This window comes from Panthera leo, chromosome B1, assembly GCF_018350215.1.
Source record: "Panthera leo isolate Ple1 chromosome B1, P.leo_Ple1_pat1.1, whole genome shotgun sequence".
Lineage (NCBI taxonomy): Eukaryota > Metazoa > Chordata > Mammalia > Carnivora > Felidae > Panthera > Panthera leo.
The window spans coordinates 104,260,324-104,284,314 of record NC_056682.1 but is presented as its reverse complement, the minus strand read 5'-3'; the positions used below and the strand labels follow the sequence as shown (position 1 = coordinate 104,284,314).

General features: G+C 36.5%; 1 protein-coding gene and 1 long non-coding RNA gene across 13 annotated transcripts in view; one reads left to right on the top strand and one right to left on the bottom strand.

Annotated features, from left to right (window-relative positions):
• The first annotated feature begins 539 nt into the window (after positions 1–539).
• The window catches only part of LOC122217917, a 73,803-nt gene continuing 50,351 nt past the window's right edge, over positions 540–23,991 (top strand). For 6 of the 8 annotated variants that reach the window (XR_006201752.1, XR_006201753.1, XR_006201749.1 and 3 more), the window contains exons 1-4: positions 540–679; positions 1,735–1,813; positions 16,941–17,080; positions 23,010–23,126. This is a non-coding gene — a long non-coding RNA (uncharacterized LOC122217917). Of the gene's footprint in view, positions 680–1,734; positions 1,814–16,917; positions 17,081–23,009; positions 23,127–23,991 lie in introns of all 8 variants that reach the window. The other 2 variants (XR_006201751.1, XR_006201754.1) reach the window with 2 other exon arrangements.
• Positions 6,332–23,991, bottom strand: part of PDE5A (phosphodiesterase 5A) — a 141,734-nt gene continuing 124,074 nt past the window's right edge. For 4 of the 5 annotated variants that reach the window (XM_042935616.1, XM_042935613.1, XM_042935615.1 and 1 more), the window contains exons 16-21: positions 22,957–23,057; positions 21,215–21,292; positions 19,060–19,123; positions 13,847–13,921; positions 12,352–12,435; positions 6,332–10,743 (exon numbers count right to left, since the gene is read on the bottom strand). In XM_042935616.1, the coding sequence (XP_042791550.1) occupies positions 10,606–10,743; positions 12,352–12,435; positions 13,847–13,921; positions 19,060–19,123; positions 21,215–21,292; positions 22,957–23,057 (540 nt within the window). In that variant the 3' untranslated portion in view covers positions 6,332–10,605. Of the gene's footprint in view, positions 10,744–12,350; positions 12,436–13,826; positions 13,922–19,059; positions 19,124–21,214; positions 21,293–22,956; positions 23,058–23,991 lie in introns of those variants that run through there. The other variant, XM_042935617.1, reaches the window with a different exon arrangement.

Here is a 23,991-nt window from a genome sequence, read left to right as displayed (position 1 = left end):
TAATAGATTAATAAATGAATGGAAGCCATCATTATTATCCTACTTCTGTCCCTATTGAAATTCAATCTTAAAGCCCCCAGGTTTTTACTTTTCTCTTTCATACACAGACAGAATATGTTGTACTTTTGTTGAGGTGAAAAATCCAAATAATTAGAACAAAGTTTTCAATGAGTTTGCTCTTCAAACTTCTAGGATTCTCTCTAATAAAAGTGTCAGTTTAATCACTGAATCATTTTTTACATGGGTTTGTGTGGCTTTAATCTCGGGGTTGTAAGCAGTTAGAAGAAGAGAGCAATATTTTAGATCAGTGGTTCTCAAGCTTTAGAGTACATCAGAATAACCTGGAGGGCTAATATAAAACTCATCTTGCCCATCCTGACCCTCAGCACTTCAGGCATGGTGCCTGAGCATCTGCATTTTTAACAGGTGATGCTGATGCTGATGCTGCTGGCCCAGAACCCGGCTTTGAAAATTACTGATATACATAATAAACACCTGAGAATTTGGAACTGTTAGCAGAACTATTTTGTAATGAAAAGTATAGCAGATTTGATGGGGGGGGTGTCTTGGGTTCAAGTGGCAAAATGCAGACTACAAGCGGTGAAGCAACTGAGTTTTCAAGACTCAGTTTCATCATAAAATCAGGAATGAAAATAATGCCTGTGTCACAGAATTGCGGGTAAGATGAGATAAGATCATGTGTGTGAAACAGCTTGGTAAATGGCAAAGTACAATCTAAGTTTAACTCATTCTGGATGTGCTTTCAGTAGTCAGTTTTTTCTTCTTAAGATTTTAACTTCTGGGATAGAAATCTTTCATCGTTATCATCATCATGAAAATAGTAACAATAACCATGTCTCCCAGTCTCCCACTTGTGTACTTTTTGTGCTAGGCACTTAACACATTTTGTTTACATCTTTCAAAAGCCCCATAAAATCTATTTTATCATATAAATGTTTGCTTTCCTAAAAGGAATAGAGTCAGAATTTACATTATTTTTTGAAGATGGAGGAAGAGGCTACGATGTAAGCAATGCATGCAGTCTCTAAAAGCTCAAAAGGGCAGAGAAATGGCCTTTAGAAGGAATGCAGCGGTGCTAACACATTTTAGACTTCGGATCTCCTGAACTGTAAGATAAGTTTTAAGTGCATGCATTTCTGGTAATTTCTTACACCAGCAATAGGAGGCTAACACAATTAAAATTTTCAATGAAAAATTTAGAAGATTGGGTACAGAAGTGATGTTTACATTTTTCATTGTCCAGGCAGCGCATGTGAAAATCAGTTCACACTAGCAGTGTCTAGGTACCATCTCTTCTTATTCAGGTTCAGGAACAATTTTCTTGTATATTTCATTGTCAAATGTGCTCCTCCTCCCTAATTTCATAATTTCCACTGAGAGAAAAAAAGAGCAACTCTGTTATACTCACAATGTTGTGGCTCTTTAGAACCTGTTGGTGTGAAAATAGTATCTTCTTGCTTTTGCAGTTCCCTAATACCATTTATTTATATTGGTTATATTATTAGTTCTGACGATGCCACATCCATTGTGCTGCCTATGAATACTGGCTGTCAGTGAGCTGATGGTCATCAGGTGATGATCATCATAAATGCAAGTCTTAGAATAGGCAGAAGAAAAATATGAACGATAGTTTCTCGTCATGTTAAATTTACCTTTCAGAATTTTATAACACAAAATAGAACAACATACCTTACAACTATGCTTTTCTTCAAGTCTTTAGGCCGTAATCACTGCATTCCTGGGATCTCATTCAATGTTGGCTCGCTCCTGCCTTCTATACAGCCACTAGCACGTAAGTAAGAAGAATGCTCTGACTTGTACAATATGTCCCTCAAACAGCAGATGGACAGACTCAGGAAAGCGCAGATTTACTTTGATCAGAAGCAGGAAAGGCCATTGATTGAAGTGGCCCACTGATATTGCAGAATGACAGTCTAGAAAGACCTTACAGGAGATAGGCATAGCACTCTGAGAAAACAATGTGATGCTGGCTGGTGTGGAGCTTTGCAGAGATAGTTAGGTAAATAAGGTGTTTGAAGAACACGTATAGGTTGGAGAACATGTTTTGGTTAAATGGGTTTGCTAAGTTACATTCCCTGCCTGAAACCCCACCCCTTTAGCAAGCTAGATCTTGAAACAGGCCACATAACCAGACACTTTTACCTAGGATTTCCAACTTACATTGGATTATATTGGGTTCGAAAGGTAAGGAAAAGAAACAAATTTCCAGCATTCACTGCTTTTTATGAGATTTATTTCACCCACTTAAGGGGTGTGGACTGATGTCTATGACCCTCCAGTCGGGTATTTGACACTGAGTTGAGTTAGAGGTGGAACAAGAGGCTAAAAGTGTCATTTTAGAGGTGTTCCTTCATTTGGAAAGACAAGAGTAAAAAATTGATTCCTCCCAACAGGCTCAATCAAAGAACTCTATTGTCTGAATTTCATGGGGATCTGATGCTACTCTTGTGGCTTCTGACTTCAGGCATTGTGAATTGCTTCAATTCACTTCTTTCAAAAGTTTAAGCTTTTCTTGGAGAACCATTACCCATTTACCCTGTTTCCTGCTTGCTTGGGCATTAAATACCCTTCATTATATATATCTGCAAATATTCCTTGGTCTGACAAAGTATCAGTTCACATGCTTACTCATTTGATTTTTAATTGGCTTTATTTTGGCCTCTGGCGATTTCTCTTTCTTAAGAGTTCAAACATACATTTGTTGAAGCACATTTGCTTTATTTTATACATTTATAAAGATCTATACATCATATCAATACTTTATAAATAGTTTTAATCTTCATCATTCATAACTATAAAACCAGTAAGTATTTAAATAAATAAATAAATGACGGGAAAACTTTCAAGTTCCCTAGTCAGCTACCTCTAGGTCTGCACACATACTGTTTCTTCTGCCTGGAATGTTCTTCTCCCTTTTCACTTGGCTAAACCAGATATTATACTCTGAAGGAAGCCAACTGTGAACCCTCAAGTTTGAATTAAGTACCTCTACTTCCCACCCTCAATGCACAGACCGGAGATCATTGTCCCTTGTGTGTAGCTTCCATTGGACTAGAAGCTCTGTGAGGCCAGGCCTTTTAGTTTACCCCTGCTTGGGTTGAAAATGAAATGTTTGTGAGTGAATGAAGGAACATCTTTGGTTGACTTTTGTTTGCTTATTTATTTTTAAGTACAAATCCTTTCTCCTCCATAAGACCGTTGGCCTCTAGCCTTTATGACTTTAGCTTTGTAGCAATATGGTACAATTCCCACTGGGAGTAATGCCACCAATGGTTATCAATTTATTAATGAAAGTCTGGTAGCTAACTTATTTTTCACAGCAGGAAACAAGTGTTTTTTTCCTAAGATATTGTTTTATTCAGCTTGTTTTTTCATGTTAAATTTTAGCTCTTGTCCAGCTGAGAATGTCTAAAAGCACTATATTGATTTTTGTTTCCCTTCAGTGGAATTACCTTCCTGTTTCTTTATAAAATATCAATTTTATGTCAGATGGAAAATTATGGAAATCTGTTCTTTCACTCAGTATTTGTTGAGTACCTGCAAAGTACAAGGAAGATGCAGAGATGCTGGTAGGTTAGGAGGGCTGTGTGATTCAAGGTGTCTTAGGGCACAGGAGAATCAAATATGTTTGAAGGCCAAGGGGATGGAGCTAGAATAGAAAAAAGAGAAAGAGAGGTTTCAAGAAAGAGGAAATAATGTAGGACATAATCGTCCCTTCATCTCCCAAGAAATCTGTAACTTATTCTAACAGACTCAGTAGAGCACTCTTAGAAACTACTCCTATTGGCTTGTGTGAATGAGGGGAGAGAGAGGGGGAGAGAGAGAGCATGAGCACATGTGAGCAGAGCAAGCAGTTGTAGCTGAAGCAGTCATTAACCATGTTTTATGCCTTTCTTCCTTGGGTTATGCAGATCAGTGAGACCAGAGAATTCCTGAACTTCAGAGAGCTGATTGGTAAAAGGAGAAGCTTATTTCTTACAGTAATATGCTAGATAGACATACAGGAATATGTCAGATAAAGCCTAAAAACACTCCTGTTGGGTAAGGGGAAACAGTGATATGAAGTGAAATATGGCTTTAAAAGTAATCAATGTTGGGGATATTAAGGTTGAAAGCTATTGTGGCAGTCTACATTTATTGCTTCCCCCCCTGCTGCCCCCCACTGTCTGGCCATGCAATCTTGTCCCTTACATAGTGATTTAGAAAGAAGAATCCTAAAAAGTGCCATTGAGATTGCTGTTAGGTGATTGAGAAAGTCAACTTAGTTCCTGTATATTTTACATACACACACACATACACTTAAAATAAGGCAAGCCAGAAAGAAATCATGCATACAATTAATTCGTCAGATTTCTTTTGGTTTCAAATAATTATTTAGATTCCATTCATACCTTTTGTGCATATTTATTTTGAGGAAGTGGTTTGTGAACAGGAAACATAGTTTTTGTTTGTTTGCCAAGGCTGAACATAGCTTAAAATCAGAGATTATTCTCTGCAAGTTCAAAGAGTTTCTGTGAATTTAATGTCATGTGCCTTAAAAATAAAAAATCATATTGTGACACTTGCATATATCAAACCTAGGAATCCCGGTTTGCTGAGAAGGCAGCACAGTTAATAGCAAGAATGTGAGTTGAAGAGAATTGTCATACAGCTTTCGTTTTCTGCAAAATGGGAGGACTGTCTCCATGGATGGAATATTGAGTATCAGTCAGAGCCTTCAGATGATCAGTTATTGTTTGGAGGACATCTTGATGAAATGATCACTGAACAAAGAGCAGTAACCAAGAATTAATTCTCTATTATTTCCATTTTGTTTTTCTTTAGCTAGTAAAAATATTTTAAAAAGCAGTTTGGGTGGCTCAGTCTGTTAAGTGTTCGACTTCAGCTCAGGTCGTGATCTCACGGTTCATGAGTGAGTTTAAGCCCCACGTTGGGCTCTGTGCTGACAGCTCAGAGCCTAGAGCCTGCTTCAGATTCTGTGTCATCTCTCTGCCCCTTCTTGGCTCATGCTGTCTCTTCTCTCTCTCTCTCTCTCACAAATAAACATTAAAATAAAAAAATTTAGGGACTCCTGGGTGGCTCAGTCGGTTAAGTGTCTGACTTGATTTCAGCTAAGGTCATGATCTCACACCCAATTTCAAGCTCTGCACTGTCAGTGTAGAGCCTGCTTGGGATTCTCTCTCTGCCCCTCTCCCTGATCATGCTCTCTCTCTCAAAAATAAACATTTTTAAAAATTAAAAAAAAAAACCAAACAGTTTTTTTCATTGTACCCAGTAGGGGAGGAGTACTTTAAATAAAACGGAAACTCTCATGCCTCCTACTGGTCAGAAAATCTAAACTATTATTTTACATGAGCTTTCATTTTATTTTTGTCTTTAGTTTTGTGAATTAGGTATAGCCTAGATATTATGTCCCACATGAAGAGGACTTGTCTAGGGCTTGTCATATTAGCAAAACTAAATAATGAATCAGATATTCTGAATTTAATTATACCCTCACACCTCTACATTAGCAGTACTGAAACAGGGTGGTATCTGGGATTTTGTGAAGGTGGGACATTAGCTATTCAGATGAACTATAGGAAAATTAACAGTAAAAACCCAAGCAAAACCAAACCTGCTGGGTGAGGTAAATCTTCTCTCTAAAGCTTGTAGATAGCCCATTTGATCCACTAAGAATGGATTTTGGAACTTTTACAATTAAAATTCAAAGAAAGAACTAAATGGAATAAATACCTGCTTTGAAACCAGACAGGTCTAGGCTCGAATCCAGCTCACGCCATTTGTCAAGTATTTAACTCCTAAGTCTTAGCTCCTTATGCAACAATAAGCAGGTAATCATCACCCTCCAGAGAGCTGTTACCGACTTGAAGCACAGGAAGTATGGAAAATGTTGCCTTCAAATTGGTAGCAAAGGATGTTAATAAAAAGAAGAGTATTACTGAGAGGAGTCTTGACTAAGGAAAGGGTTTGATTAAACTACATTTTCTCAGCTAATATGACCAAAGGCTAGCTTGCCTACAGTCTCTCAAAGCACTGGACCCATCCTCCCTGCCTAAAATTCCCCTAATAATCACACAGTAGTCATACCTACTTATTCATTCTTTTTATTCTTACAAAGCATAGCAAAATGAGTAAACAACTGACAGGTGAAGAGTTTGCACGACAGAAGATCACTCTGACCATCTCTTGATTTTATAGGGATCACAGGTAGGGAAGTGTTCCTTTAAAGTGATTTTGTCATGGAAGAGTCATCTGACACAGTTCTCATGGTGGGGGGAGAGGAAAGACAAGAAATCAACACTCACAATTATTTAAAATGACTTTAAAGCTAAACATAATATACACAGTAACTCCTTTATCCTAGTACAAAAATAGTGCCAGAAACTATATATTTGTTCAAATATATTGAAAAAGGTATAAGAATACAAATAGATATTAACAGTGGCTAGTGATGATCCATAAGGTTTTCTTTTCTTAAACCGTAATAGAAATTTATATTTTCAACTATTTACACTGCTTTCAATGACATTTATTAAGACATGTTTACACAGGCTTTTGAGAAGCATATGGAAGGGCCAAGTGAGCTTTAATACTTTCTTCCTTGCTCCCTGTGGTGGAGCAGAAGGGGTCCAAAACTGTGCACAATTTAACAATCTAAGAGAACTCTGAGTAAGCTCTACCTGGCTAGCAAATGGGAAAAAAACCTATATAGTAGAATACATGACTCCTTAAGGTGTTCTTTAAGCTATCAACGGGCTAAATGATCCATACTTGTTAGAAGGCAGGATGTTCACGGACAGATTCTTAGTAAGTTCCAGGTAAAGAAGATCCTTGAGGGGGAGGGTGCAGGGGCGGGGCGGGAGAAGGTCCTCAGAAAACTGTATAATACGTATTTTATAGATGAAAATGAAAGTGATATAACGTACCCTATATTTTCATGTTCAATTGGCAGGATCAGAAGCTGGTAAGTCTCTTATCCAGCACTTCCTGCAGACTGTGAGCTCCTTGAGGTCACTGCTCTGTCTCCTTGGCTGAACACAGTGCCTGACATGTCGCAGGGACTCGATAAAAGGTGGACTGTTGCATGTCTAATACTGAGACATTAAATTATACCACCTCATTTTAACTACAGTTGTTCACAGGAGAGGACAGCAATTACACCTTTTCCTCCTCTCTTCTTAAAATCACTCTTGTAAACAAAACAAAGCAAAACAAAACAAGAGCACTGCTTGTGATGACCTATAAAGTGTTAGGAGTAAAATCTGGTGGAAAACACAGGAAAACTGAAAGTCAAACTGGAGTAGGTCTAACATTTGTGCTCTATGCTAAAAATAAAGGCACTTCCACTGCTAGGCAAGAATACATCTGTGACCGGTTTCCTCCCAGAACCAAGTATTTTGAGTATATTTTCATACACTTTCTTATCTCAGTACTCTTATTGAAGGAAACTATTCTTTATGATTAAGAGATCAGTGGTGACAACACCACTGTCCAGAGTTTGTACCTTGAGGCAAGGTGCTCAAAATCTCACAGTCACTGGTGATGCACATGAGAAGCCAAATAAATGTCTTGTTTTCAATCTTCAAAACAGGAAATGACATGTGGAATGAGATACCATGCTCTGTAGCCCAATATCCCACTTCTGACACTGGTCTCCAAGACCCACTAGGGCTTACACAGTAGCTGCCCTCTGTGACATTCTCCTTGAAGACAAAGGCTTCACCCAAACATAACTCCTTTAACAGCCCAATGTGTTCAGACACACAGAGGTTAAGTGACAAGTTCACACAGGACTGCGACTGGCAAGGGCCAGTCTTGTGAAAAATAGAAGGCCAGACAATTTTATAGAGATTTTTTTAACAACTTAGTATAATAGTGGGGACTTTTGGAGCTAAAAATTGAAATGAAATGGTATGTCATTCAGTTATAACTATCACAAAATTACTTTAATCCAGAAAAAGAATAACTTCTTGCTAGTTATGGGTAACAGAAACATAGAGGATGAGGGAGGACTATATATATATATATATATATACTCCCACTATGTGTATATATATATATTCCCACTATATATATATATATAGAGAGAGAGAGAGAGAGAGAGAAAGAAGATACTGGGAAAAATACTCACGTAAGAACTAAAGCTTTGATTTTGCCCCTGTACTAGATATTAATCTATGTATGGAATGATTTTCCTAAAAATTAAAAATTATTTGCACCAACTAACTGGTCCTAAAGAAGTACTCTTCGTATAAGAACTAAAACTTCCAACAACAAAATAGGCATGGTACTACCCAACTTCTTTTAATTGCTAAACTAGTAAAGTAAAATAAACCACTGTCTAAAGGTAAACCAAACAATTTCTAATCTAAATATATCTTCTTGCTTGTTAAAATGACACACATACAAAACCTCCATACATCTCAGTGGCATAGATTAGATGGAGCTAAACAAACTACTAAAGTATATGATTACAGATTTTAGCATAACTGCTAAATCACAATGTGTATGATGTAAAGGTCATTAAAGACTGCTATTCTTTAAACAATTTTTCTACACTAAGGAATTATGTATGCATGCATAGGGGGATACCAGTATATAGATACGTTATTTTAGTAACAGCCTGTGTAATTTACACACCAGTGCCACCAAGAGGCAATCTTATAGATCTCACCTGTATGACATCAAATAAAAATCGAATAACATCCTGAAAATACAAGTATTACAACAATAATATATATGGAAACAAACAGCTGATAACATTCTATACTAGCCTTTACCACTACAAAGTAATGGCAGTACAATTTGTTTTGCCCTTTTTTTTTTACCTGAATGGTAAGAAGTAAGTCACATTATGTAAGATACACTCTCAGAATTTTCAAAACTTAATGAATAAGTTGAATTTTAGGCAGTTTAGAGAAAAAAAAAGTGTTTCAGAATGCTGAACCATGGCCCCAAGAGATTTGCTATCCAATTTAGTGATAGCTAAAAACTCAGAACCTGTTTTTTGGGAAGGGGGGTGGTTAACAATTCAGACAAATATTTCTCTTCCTACTCTGCCCCAGTCCAAACATTTCCACGTATTTGGAACAGATTTTCCTTTCTTGAACCAGTTCAATTCATTATCTACTTCTCCAGTACTGAATAGATGTGTATTTATGGCACACGTGTTCAATGGGAATCCATTCAAAAGGGCTCAAATCTAAGACAATGTTAACATTTTCTAAATGTACTAAAAGCTAAATGAAGTGAATACCAACAACTATAATCTCAGTGTCAACAATTAGCATACATAGCCAAACTTCTGTGATTCTGACTAGTCCTATAAACTGAAATTGGGCAGTTTCTCAACTGCAAACTGAATACTCTTAAGTTTATTCAGGCCTAAGCTTTCTTACCTTACAGTGCTCCCTCAATTTAATTTTGACCCCAATATCAAGGATGGCCCTTTGCTGTTTATATAATTAAAAATATTCTATATACTTCCTCTGACAAAGAAAAATAATGGTTCATTTTACCTTTTATCTGCAGTCATATCTCACCTCAGGTCAGTGTTCCAGTTATCACTTTTTTTTTCTCAATTTTCTGTTGAGACTTAAACTGTTCACTTATAAACTATGGTTTGTAAGAAAAACAATAAGTTATTTAAAAAAGGAAGTTCAATATTCAAAACACTCACTGACTCATAAGAGTCTTCCAACAGAATGTTTCCCTTCACTGACAGATACGGCCATTCCATTTCTCGATCACATTCATCCGTCAGTAAAGTCAGTGACCATGAAGTCAGTGAAATCAGTGTCTTCTCCTAAGGTTTCCCCTGCTTTCCATCAGATGGGTCAGATTTTATGGGTAGTCCCTGGATAAAATGTACGTGAAATGAAAGAGTTCTCCCCTTCCTGCTTCCTGCTCACTAACAAAAACAGCAAATCAATTAAACAATACCTTTTCTTTACAATACTGCCTTCTAGTACTTTCCATCTGTTTCAGAGTTTTAGCTTTTTTTGTTAATGCAATACATTGCTGACAAATAGTATCCTTTCACCTTAAAATCCACTCAGCCAACAACACTTTATCTTTTGAAAGTTTTAAATGTCACAGAATACATTCAATTTTCTCCTAGCCTATTTTTGAGAAAAAAAAGATTCCAAACATTCTTTACAAGATTGATAATTCAGAAAACACAAAAACAATTATTTAAAATCCCCAAGCAAAAAACCCCAAAAAACAGAAAACAAAACCCCCAAAACAACGAATAACAAAACAATCTCAGTGCAAGAATTCAACTTGCACTTTGCAGTACACAAAGTATCACAAACAGCGCTCTTATCCATGTGCTAAGAGTGGGTATCATTGATAATCTCAGATCAGTGGCATAAAACAAATATACAGAAAATATGTAATAGTCCCCTAAAAACATTTCATGCTATGTTCTTAAAAGTTGTGCAAAAATAAAAATACAGCAGTGGCAAAGTATACACTAAATCTGTACAGTATGTGGCAAAACTAGACAAACTGCAGAATACACCATCTGTAAACTTCAACTCTGCTTGAATAGGCCACTCAGTTCCGCTTGGCCTGGCTGCTTTCCCCATTAATCAGCATTTTCTCCTGCTGTTCTGCAAGAGCCTGCCATTTTTGCCTGTTCTTCCTGCAGCCATCCAGCAAAGGGAAACAGTCCTCAGAAACGTGGGTCAAAGCCTAAAGAAGAAAAAGAAAACAAACTAGAAAGCAGCGAGGAAATAAGCCCTCTCCCCAGGCCTATTTCAAAGAGTCACATCTCACACTCATTTCAGAAGCAGACCCACTGCTGGGGTTTTCACAAGTGTGTGGACACAGCCTGAGCCACTCGGGCACCCTGTTTTGTGTTTTCTATAAAATAGTTTTATACAATGTATTTAAATAGACTTGTATTCAAGATTATAATAAAGATTGATTTATAATTCCGCATGGTATTATTCTTTACCAACTATAATGCCATACATATTTAGATACAAGAATGTTCACTGCAGTTTTCTTTGAAATAGAGAAACTCTGAAAATAACATAAATACTCAACAACAGGGTTAGGTATATTATGTTACTATTTTGCAGGCTTTAAAAGTACATTATGATGAAGGGGCACCTGGGTGGCTCAGTCAGTTAAGTGTCCGACTTCAGCTCAGGTCGTGATCTCACGGTTCCTGAGTTCAAGCCCCGCATTGGGCTCTCTGTTGACAGCTCAGAGCCTGGAGCCTGCTTCAGATTCTGTGTCTCCCTCTCTCTCTGCCTCTCCCCCACTCAGGCTCTGTCCCTCAAAAATAAATAAATGTTAAAAAAATAAAAAATACATTATGATGTAATATGAATTACAAAAGGCAAATTTAAGTGAAAAATATGAAAATGTCATAAAGCATATACAGTGATATATTAACAGTAGTGTCTGAGTAGTAGGATTATAATTCTCTGACTTTTCTATGGTGAGAATATTATTACTTCTATAATATAATAGTTATAAATAAATGTAGTAAAAGCACAAATCAATATTACATAGAATTTAACAGCAGATTCAAATGAAATAAATCCTTGCACACATATGAAATGTAAGATTAAACCATCACTGAATTGTGAAAATGTCTGGATTAGAAGATTCTAGGGTTTGAGTTTTGACATTCTATGATAACTTTATGATAAATGCTGTCTTCCCAAATAATTAAAACTGAAGACAGTTTCCTATTCAAACTTTTAAAAACAAGGATAGTGTCTGCTCTCTGTATTTTGGGCAAGAACATCTAAACTAGTAAACCAGATGTTTTAGGGAGAATATCTTTACCTAAAAAATAAAAATTCTAAGCCAGTAGGTGCAAGGAAATGGGACCCTGTAATAGTCTTCCAGCTACCTTCTTTTCATCATTATAAAATTTTCCTTGACAATATGAAAGCTACACTATATGATGAGAAAAAGTTGGATACTTTTTTTCTTTATTGAGGCCTAAACTTAGAAGAATATGCTGACATAATGTATGCACAGTATACCTCCTTAAGGTAGCACTGGCATATAATTCTTTTAAGTGTTCCTACATCAATTTGCTAGTCTAGCACACAGTAGGCACTCAACAGATAGTTATGCATTGATGAATTAACGTTTTTGAAAAAAATCAAATATAAAATGTGTTCCTTGTTCAATGCAAACAGCATGTTCACCAGCCAAAAAAAAAAAAGAAAAAAGAAAAAAAAGAAAAAGGCCTAGTGTTAATCGCTTCAATTTACTTGAGGTTTTAATTCATAACACGGTCTAAGTTTAGCAAGTCTAGCGTTTTTGTATAAATACCTCATATAGTTGCAAGCAGATGGCATCTATGAACCCAACTTGCATACTTGGGATTTTGTTTTTCTTCTCCCTGTTCATCAGATCCTGAAAACACAAACACAGAAACACACACACACACATAACACACATATCTGCATTTACTTAAAGAACACAATGCAAGTTGGCTCCGAAAACATGAATCACCAGGTTAGCTGATGAAGGCCTGATACCTGCTTGTCTCCTTCCTTTGTCAGCCTCTTGCATTCCCTGCCAGCACTGTGCTCAGAAAGGCCCTGATTCTGTCTTGTTCATCCTGGCTGACTTTTCCCACACTACCCTTGGAATTCATCACTACTCTAGAGTCAACCACTGACCTAGAGCTGACCACCGACCTAGAGTCAACCACTGCCCTAGAGTTGACCACTGACGTGTATTTGGAGAACACACAGGCTTTGAATTGTCTATTGATGTGGAATCAAACACCCTCAGCTTTGTGGGGGAAGCCACTCAGGCCACAGCTGATTACAATTCAATCCACACAGAGAGCCTTCTTAGTGACGATTATGCAGATGTCATTCTGCTTATTCCCAGGAGGTCATGGCTGGAGCACCAGACAAGCCCAGCACTCCCATGGGAAGCAATGAGTCTGTCACAGTACTTGTTTAAAATGAAGCAAATTCTCCATTAGCTGTTACCATTACTGTGCTACCCACGACTTTCTAAGAAGATTCTGAGCTTCTGAACGAGCCTACCATTACATTATAGGACACTGAGCTAATTGTGAAAGACTAGTGAGACAGAAGATGTGCCCAGCTGAGACTAAAGAGCAGAGTGGCTGAAACTGTACACACAGAAAGGGGGTCATAACCATGTCCCATTTAATATGGGCTCAATAAATGTCCATTTGAATTAAAAAAAAAATGGCTGTGCTTCATTTTCGGGAAAAACTCATTCCAAAAGCTAGAGATGGTTTGAGAAGGGTCTTTTTCTTGTCTGTGAGATCCAAACTCTATGTGAACAAGGCAGTATCAGAAACCTTTAAAATCTGTGCCCTTCAACACAGAAATTCTGGGAATTTATCCTAACAAGATAATGAAAAATGGCACAGAAACACTTAGCAACATAGATGTTTATCAAAGTGCTACTGGTAATAGTGAACACTGCAAACATTACCCCAAAGGTAGTGGATAGACTATGGCTGCATCTATTTCAGATAATCACTAGAAATAATATACATAAGACCATTTGTCAGAATGAAACGTAGCTTATGATTTAAATTTAAATAGAAAAAACAAATTACAAAAAAAGTAGGTACAATATGATGAACCAAAGAGTCTTCTTTTATTTGCTTATATTTTCTGTAATAAACACGTAAAATTCTTTTAATAAGAAAAATGCTTTAAAAAATAAAATGAAAAGAAATTGTATTCTCAAGGAAAGATCTCATAAAAGTGTTAAGAAGTCCACACTCACAGATGTATTGAAATAATTCCTACCAACAAGGTCTCAGACTTACAGCAGGCTCTATGTTGAGTTCTTTTCTCTCTCTGTCTCCTTGGTCAAAAAATTCAGTTGCTACAAGTTCTGCTATCTGAAATAAATGACCGATTAAGTTTTGGCGGTTAAAAGCATATAACTCTAGAACAGAGAATAGAATAGAGACTTTGAGTAAAGATAATAAAATCTATCAAATCTAGCTTCAACCACATTAGCAAAATTGTAATAGAACAACAATGAGTAATGGAAATTATATTTTATTTGCTTTTAAATATGTATCTAATCACAAAGGCTAGAGTTTGTAATCTGAAATTAGGCAGAAAAAAGCAACATGTTATTTCAACTTCAGCAGTTAGTGGGGAAAAGGCCATGTATGTCCATCTGTATGCATAAGCAATGATATTTATTAAGCACCTGTTATACCAGCTGCTGTGAAAACCAGTTATCAAATAGCTGCATATATTGTGATTGATTGCTGTGCCTTTTAAATTAATTTTAATCTACACGTACATTCTCTTCTCTTTTAAAAAAATTTCCTTATAATTTTTTTTTTTGTTGTTGTTAAATAAACTGGTTGTTTATCCTGTAGTTTCCCACTATCTGGATTTTGCTGACTGCATTCCTATGATGACAATTACTGTTTCTCTGTGCCCTATTTACACACAATGGTAATGAGATCTAGAGGCTTGATAAGACTGACCGAATTTTTTTTTTTTTTTTTTTTTGACTACTTCATAGGCAATGCTGTGTACTTCCATTAAGAGCTATACAATGCCCGGCTGCCTCTCTTTTTGTGATATTAGAGACCATTAATGATCTTTGTCTAGTAGATCCGCTACCTTAAGGGCTGCAAAAAGGTGATATTCAAAGCAGTCATTCCTTTTTGTTTTATTAGTTGAAATACAATAAAAAAGGAAGTTCCCCACATCAATTATTTAGTTACCCTAAAGTACAATTTGTATAAGAAAAGCAGGAGATTAAAAAAAAGCAAAGCAAAGCAAAGCAGGAGAAATGTTTGATTTTCTCCACTTTAATTACCATTAAAAAAGTAACATGGCTACCAAGCAACTATCAAAGATGACCAGGGAAGGTTTTATTTTATTATTTTTATTATTATTTTGAACTTTTAAATTTAAACATATTTAATGTATTTCAATCCTTACTGATACTCAGATTGTTCCATTTTGGCCACTGGGAGGCTATAAAGTTGGCATCTCTGTTCTTTTGACAGAATCCTATCAGTCTTTGAAAGCTTCCCTGCTTTCTGATAGAATAAGATGCTCTAGGCTCATTTGATACATTTCCTGCTTTAAAACTGCTATCAGCCATTTCTTTGTTGGAGCCCTTGTTCCTTTAATGAGATACTTAGAAACCTCAGTATGGGCACTAGGTTTGTTCATTACTACCAGTATTTGTAAGCCCTTTTAGAGGATGGAGCTAGGACACAACAGAAGTTCATACAACATTTCAATTCAAATTCAGGACTACAGTGTTTTTGCATAACCTAATCCACCTTAGATCTTTATCTTTCCACTCACACTGACAGTCCTCAATGATATCAATACAATTTTTTTATTTGCTTTTATCCCACATCATCTACAATTGTGATTGAATATCTATATAAAGTTACCACTAATAATAACATTATTGAAAACAGTTTTAAAGGCTTTTTTAAAGGATTTATAATTCCTTTTTGTTTTTAGAGTACATCCCACTAAGAGATACATGGTCAAATTACTGTTTTAATGTCACTTGGAATGAAATAGTCTCTGTCACTATGGTTTTGAAACTGAAATCAGGTTTGTTTCATTTTATTTTTAAGGTTTAATGCTGAGAATTCAACCTTATGATTTTAAACTATTTACATGGTTCCATGGTTCTGTTCACTAAATTCTGTTCCTTCCTTCTCTTATAGGGGATCATTAACTTTTTTGTGGTTAATCCTAGTTTTTTTAAATATTAAGCAAATATGTACATATATTCATATTTTACTTTTTTTTTTAAGTTTATTTATTTTTGAGAGAGAGCGCACGCACGTGTGAATGGGAGAGGGGCAGAGACAGATGGGGACAGAGGATCCAAAGCAGGCTCTGTGCTGACAGCACAAGGCTTGATGTGCGGCTCAAACTCACTCACTGTGAGATCATGACCTGAGCCGAAGCCAGATGCCTAACCAACTGAGCCCCCCAGGCACGACCTTACCCTCTTCTTAGATAAATGGTAGAGTACGATATACATTTTCTCTACCTTGCTTTTTTTCCACTTAAAAATAGATCCTTGTAATCACTCCATAGTAGTATACAGATAATCTTCATTTCTTTATATACCTGCCTAGAACTCACTGTGTAAACGTACTACAAATTATTCAATCAGTAACCTACTGATGAGTATTTGGGTTACTTCCAGTCTTTGCTATTACAAATAGCACTAAAATGAGTAGCCTTGTATAAATATCTTTTTACATTCTTTCCTGTATATCTTTGGGATAAGATTCCTAGAAGTAATGGTAAATAATGAATATGCATATTTATAAACTTCTAAAGAGTTACAGTATTTTTCATTCCTTGTTTTCCCTCAACTTCCCCAATAGAGTATATCATAAAACCTTTGGATTTTGCCAAATGAGAAATGGTATTTTTTTTTAATGAAGTAGAATTTATATACTGTGAATTGCATAGATCATGAGTTCAGTGTATTGACAAATGCATAGAACCATGTGACAAATACTCCATCCAAGATATAGAATATTTCTATTGCCCTTATGACCCTTCTCAGTCCATTCCTGCCCCTTCTTTCCTCCCTCTCCTCACAATCACTGTTTTATTTCTTTCACTGTAGTGCTTTAATTTTGCCTAGTCCAGAACTTCCTATAAATGAAATCACAGAACGTAGTCTTTTGTGTGGCTTCTTTTGCTCTGTATAGTGTTTATGAGACACATCCATGTGGTTACAGGTATCAATGGTTACTTCCTTCTTATTGTTGAGCAGTGCTCCACTGAATAAGGAATGGACCACAATATGTTTAGCTGTTCTGTTGACAAGACGTTTGGGTTGTTTCTAGTTCTGACTACAGTAGTCCCCCTTTTGCAGAGTTTTGCTTTCCATGGTTTCAGTTACCTGGAGTTAACTGTGGTCCAGAAGCAGGTGATCCTCCGTCTGATACATGGTCAGAAGGTCCTAACACTACATCACAACGCCTGTATCCTTCACCTCACTACCTCTCACGTTATCATCTTCCATCATCACAAGGAGGGTGAGTAAAATATAATAAGATGTTCTGAGAAAAAGACCCCACATTCACATACCTTTTATTACAGTATTGTTATAGTTGTTCTATTTTATTATTAGTTATTGTTGTTAATCTCTTACTGTGCCTAATTCATAAATTAAACTTAACCGTAGTTATGCATGTAGAGGAAAAATCATAGTACATATAAGGGTTCAGTACTGTTTCTGGTTTCAGGCAACCACTGGGGGTCTTGGAATGTGTCTGCTGCAGATATTACTACTATATTAGGATTAAAGCTGTTATGAGATTCTATACAAGTTTTTTGCGTGTGTCAGTGTAGTTTTAATTTGCATTTTTTCTTATGAATGAGGTTCTGAGAACCTTTGCAAATAGCAAGAGCCATTCACATTCCATCAACTTTTTGTTCAAATTTCTGGCCCATTTTTCTGTAGGGTTGTTGCCCTTTTCCTTCTCTATTTTTTACAATTTATTTAATATTTGGGGTATCTACCAAATATAAGTTGCAAATATCTTTACCAGTTTCTCACTGACTTTTACTTTGCTTATGGTGTCTTTTGCTATGCAAAAGTTTTATTTTTTTTTAATTTTCATGTAATCAAATTTACCAGTCTTTTCTATTGTTTCTTTCTATTGTTTCTTTCTATTGTTTCTATTGTTTCTTTCTGCAATAGGAAAGTTTTCTCACTCCTAAGTTATAGAAGAATCCACAAATGTTTTTATTTAGTACTTCTATGGTTTAATTCTCTAGACTGAACTGTATGTTCCATTTGGAATTTAAGTATGTGGAATAGATACAGTTGTGTCTTTTTCCATTTGGTTATAGAAGATGTGAAAGTCACCCTAACATTATTCAGTAAAAAGTCTCTCTTTTCCCCCAGTTATTTGAAATGCTACCTTTATTATATATATTAAACGTTCTATGTAATTCTCAAAGTTCTATTGTGTTCCCTTGGTCTGTCACCCATACCAAACTGTTTTAATTATAGAGGCTTTATAGTATTGCTTTTTATGTCTGGACTCTCACCTCATTGCTCAACCTTTTGGGGATCTGATTAAGAAGAAAGGATAAATGCAAAGACAGATTCTTCCCTCTTCCATTCCCTTTCCTATTTGGAAATGGGCATACAGTCCCATTTATTATTACAGAGCAGCACACTCTGTAAAGACCACCTTTCCTGAGTGCTTACGGCATGTCAGCTTTGGCACATGGATAGCACACTTCTGATCTTGTTTTCTCAGCATGTATGTTTCATGAGATGAACCTGTCGTTGGGCTCCATGACTCTGCAGATCAGAGCCCTGACCAACAGCAGACTGTCATTAGTCTCAGGTAGTGCATTCAGGATTCAAAATGCAGTCTCAAAAAACAAAAGCACAATACACACATCATTGCATGTATAGCCATCTCTTTTCTGAGCCTAGGGCCTTTACTACCTCTGCAAAATGTTATGGCAGTTACTTATTTAGAGAGAAAGATATATTTCTAGCCTCCTAGCCACAGGTCCTGATTATATCCTTCCTGACACCTTATATCAACACTTCCTATATTTTTAAGACTCAGGAAATGTTTAAGTTCTACTCGCTAATGCCTACTTAGAGCTGAGTTATAGCATGGTAGGCTAACCATAAAGAAAAATCATAAGAAGAAAAATAATTCGCTTTTTCTGTTTTTCAAGGTTATTAAGGAAATGTGCTAAAAAGCATTCCTAAGTGAGCCAGAAGTAGTACTGGAATTAAAGACTATCAGCAGCTAGGTTTTGCTGTGTTACTATAGATGCTGTCTTTCTTAATACGTTATAAATATTAGCAAATGCTAATGAATCTTCTAAGAAAGAAAACCTATTTATGTCCAATTCTGCTTTTAATGCTACTTAAAATTTGGATAAAAATTTCCACAAACACTTTAGAAGCTACCTTTAAGAATACAGACTTTTCTTACTTTGACTTTTTAATTACTACTTTTACTGTCAGCAAACAACATACCCGTTGTTGAATAGGCCAGGGTTTTGTAATTGCAGAGAGATCACAAGCTGTCATCAGCATCGCTCTGTTCAGGGAAAAAGAAGCCCAATACTACTGTTTACTTTTTATGTGAACATAAACTCTCAATAAATAGTTACTGGTAAAAAGGTTAAATTAAAGCTCCCTAAACTATGAAGATGGCAGTTTATAAAGACAAAAGAAACAGAAACAACTTATATGGAAGTGTGGCTGATTCAGGGATAGCAGAGTGTCACTGTTTTGGTTGCCCACTGAACTACTGGAATTTGCCCTAAAAACGCCTCATTTAGCTCCAGATTGGCACGAGAGAAATTATTAACCTCTGGGTAAAAACTTGCCTGCTGTTGCTATTTTTTTTCACCTTGGTATTCCATTCTCAGTGGTAGTAAGATGAAAACGCATTGATTACTAATAATTAACCATTAAAGGATAACATCAGATATTCTATTGATATAAGGCCTCTAAGAGCAAGAATTAAGGTGGGTCATCCTAATACACTCAACATGTGCAGTGACTTCTGTGTGAAAAGCTCTTACTTATACACAGTATGTGCCAGAGAAAGGGAGGGAGGGATATGAGAGGACAGAGTTCTTTAGTCTTTCTGTTGTTCAGAGAAGTAAAAACCATGCAGGACGGAATCTGGAGTCGGTGACAAGGTGCTCTATAGCTCGGTACCACAACTACAGTATGAAAATAGTTCTGTATTTAGCACCGTGTTTTCCCATGTTGGATCTGGATACCTGTTTGTAAGAATTTGTTTAGAGAAACAAAGTCCAGTCACTGTCATATAGAAACACTTATAGCAAAGGATGGTAACCCTCGTCCCTGCTGGGAAACCCAACCTAAAAGCACGTTCTCCGTAACTACGTAAGGCAAAAATAAAACGGTTTCCTGCCCCTACTCTACGTATTACACCAACTCTCTCGGAAAAAGTGAGTGCACCAGAGATATTTTTAATCACTGTTTAAGCCCATTTTCATAAAAGATTTCAGTGCTTGCCAGTATAAACTGCCTCCCCCAAAGAAGACAATGCTCCTAAATGAGCTTCATTAAAATCAGACACATGAGTTCAAGTGGCGACACTGAGCACTAGAACTATGAGTACTTCTCTGCAAGAGGTTCATGGCTTAGGATGGATGGAGCAGCGGAAACTGGTGCAGACTTGGAGCCAAGGTTGGATTTCCTTTTTGTTACTGGGAAAAACTGTTCCCTAACTACAGTAGTTTGTCTATTCTTTCTTTCTTCTTTCTTTCTTTCTTTCTTTCTTTCTTTCTTTCTTTCTTTCTTTCTTTCTTTCTTCTTTCATATTTTTATTTTTAAGTAATCTCGACACCCAACATGGGGCTTGAACTTGAGGTCAAGAGTCGCATACTCCATCCACTGAGGCAGCCAGGTGCCCCTATCTGTCTATACGTTTCTAAGGGACCATTAAGAAAAACATGTTGAGGCTATGAAATAAAGCATGATTACACAGAACAGACAGCCAGGCATTTGTGTACTGTTTTCTTATAATCTGCATCTTTGTTTGCATGCTAGTAGTATCAATCCATTTAAAGAAATGTTGATTTCAGAAGTGTAATAGTGCTGTCCTTGGTGTTCTGTGTCATCCTTTTATTAAAATTATTGACCGCTTGTTCTTTTTTATGGATCCAGGTTCTAGCCATGGTAAAGGTAGGAATAGTAACAGCAAAGAGATGGCATCTACAGCTAGAAAGGAGGGACAGGCCTACAGGTGAGGAAAAGGGAAATCTTGAGGTTCTGATGGTGTTACTCTCCCATCACTCAAGAGAAGTAAACACTTCCCAACCACCTTCTTGCTCCCACAATCTTTGGGATGCTATTTTCAGCTATTCCAAAGTACTGGGAATATGAGCAGGGGGAACCCTAGAGCCTTGTATTCATATTCCACCACATTTTAAAGTTCCTTCTAAGACAAAGGAGTAATTTACTGACTTGAATTTGCAAATGCATTTCTTTTCAAATAAATATTCATATTCAGCCCTTTATACAACACTCCAGATAATTCTGACAGCCTCTAAGATCATCACATTGTAACAAATACTTGCAATAAAATCTGATAGTTATAAAATTAACTGGAGAGCAAAACATCAGTGTTAAGGACAGAAAACCTACTTACAAAAACAACTCTTTTTGATGAGGATCTTCCAAGTTGAATTGATTTTTTCTTATAAGTTCAAAAAATTCTCCTCGTCTCCTTGAAAGTAAAAGAAAAACATATGTAGTTATGATGAGTCCCCAGGCTCTTATTTCTTCAGCTAACAAAGACCCATGGAGTAAATTTTTGGGAAAAAAAAATCTCTAATGGTTTTTCCCATCTTAGAATCCGATATAGAAACCATCATTTAAAAAGCTAAAAATACCTCACTTTTTTCCTTTGTGCCATTTTCTTTGGGTAAAACAATAACACCTCACCTAGTTTTTAACTACAGATCACAAATAATGGTAATTTCAATTCTTAAGCATGATTTTAAGAAAATAAAACAAATTTAAAATTTGATGCCAAGAATGACTTGAAAATTTAAGTGTATGGCATAATGAGATCTATATGGCTTCAGTTCAATTTCATATATCTTATTCATATACATTATGGTATAAGGTAAAAAGTATATACTATTATTCACTCAGTGCATAGTGAATGCCTCCTATGTGCCCAATACTGTTACGCATCTTGGGAAGTTATAAGACAGGAGTCCTTTTCACAATGTTTAAAATCTAGTCAGAGACACAAACCAAAGATAAGAAAAACTTATATAACAAAACTGAATGTATGTCACTTGAGTACCAAAAATGAAAAATACGTTGCAAAAGGGTTCAGAGGAGAGACCCATGTGGCCTGGAAAGGCTGGGAAGTCTTTGTGGTTACAGGTATTTTTAAATTCTTGGTAATCTGATCATCTTTATTCTGTAATCATTTTAAGTTAAACTGAAGTTTGCTGTGTTTTCTTTTATCCTAATTAAAGTGCTGCCAAATCCAATGGCACGGCACTTTTAGACCCAGACACTTTTAGGTGCAGCTATTTTTAGACGTACAACAGTAGGTACCTGGGGTATGTGTTTTTGTATATCCGTTCTACTTGGTTTTACTTCTCATAAGAGTGGTGAAAGCCACACATATGAATCCCTGTGCAGAAGGAGAGAGGCCTGTGCTTCAGGGAAATCCCACAAGTGTGACCGCCAGACTCCCCTCACTCCTACATGTGCAGCAAAAGATCTTGGTCTGTATGTGGGAAACTAATGCCTGCCCAAATGCAGCAAGGTCTTTTCTCTCTTTTAGAAAGGCAGTTTAATTACAGGGAAATGCATACATGCATAACAAACACTACTCTAATGCACACTCTAATTTCTGAGTCAATGACTTCACTAATTAAAGTTCTATATTAATACCCTTCTGCCAAAATCAAATAAAAAGAAACAAGACTTATGTGTCTGGCACTTAGCTCTTTTTCCTGCCCACTTAGGCTTAGATGATAGTATAAAGGGACTGTAATATGGTCAGAAGCTGGGGAGGGGGGTGAAGGAAAAGCAGATGGGCTCTATAACCTTTGGGCTGGACAACGCAGCCTTGGAATGACCTTGGCATGGTTATTTACCTTGTACACAACTTCAGAGGCACAGGAGTAGTCACACGTCAGAAATGACTCTGTATTCTGTAATTTCTAGCACTAAGTCATATGCCAAAGGAGTAAACTTTTCTGGCTTCCTTTAAGAAACTGCACCATAGTTTGAAAAACAAGACATTTGATTTGCCAGGACATCTGTCTTTATAATCTTAAAACCTCCCAAAGTGCATTTGAAAAGTTTGAAACAATGCAAACATTTCCAAGACCTACTGATCTCATAATATTTCTTAAAACTTACTTAATATACAGCGCTAGGTCTGTAGCTAAAATAGCTTGCTTGATTATTTTCAGCGTGGTCTTATATTCTTCGATGGAGAGGCCACTGAGAATCTGATTGCCCTTTATAAAAAAGAAAACCATCATTAGCACTCTGCCTGGAGAGGCTGCTGACAAGAACAAAATCTGAAGGTAAAGTGACATATCTTAAACACATGTCTAGTATTCTAAACTCGTGAATACAGAGGACAGCTGCTTACTTTAATGCCATGAAATGATGTTTCCCCTCTACATTCCACTTCCCACCACCCTGTCCTATAAGAAAATACGGCTTCATAATGGTGCACCTACCTACACATGCATGTTTTTCCACATCTTATACTCCCTAGGCCTTAGTCCAGGCCTAAAACCTAATAACTATATATATATATATATATATATATATATATATATATAGTGCTCCCAAATCAAAGCCATATTAATGGAAATCTAGAATGGAGTAGCAAAACTTTTAACCATTGATTATTTAAAGAATCATTTCTCTATGGATTCTGTCATAAATCTAATAACACTTTTTGGGTGCAAATTTCTATAATTTAACTTAATCAATATGGCAGACAGTGTGTGTTCTTTAGGAACATGTGAATGTAGATGGTGGCCCTGTAGGGAATGAGCCAAAGGTGTACTTACTGGTCACAAAAAAGCAAGTATGGTTGAAACATCTATAAGGAATATTGGAAGGCGCCTGGGTGGCTCAGTTGGTTAAGCCTCCCCTCTTGATCTCAGCTCAGGTCATGATCTCATGGTTCATGCTCTCTGCTGTCAGCACAGAGCCTGCTTCAGATCCTCTGTCCCCCTCTCTTTCTGTACCTCCCCTGCTCGTGCTCTCTCTCTTTCTCAAAAATAAAAAATAAACATTAAAAAAAAAGAAATATTGAAAAGGTGCTATGTAACCGTTTTTTATTTGTCTGTAATTTAAGGCATAGTGGCCCTCTGATGTTGAGCTACATAAAACATTCCTTGGGTATTCAGCATACACTCAGGACAACATCTATAA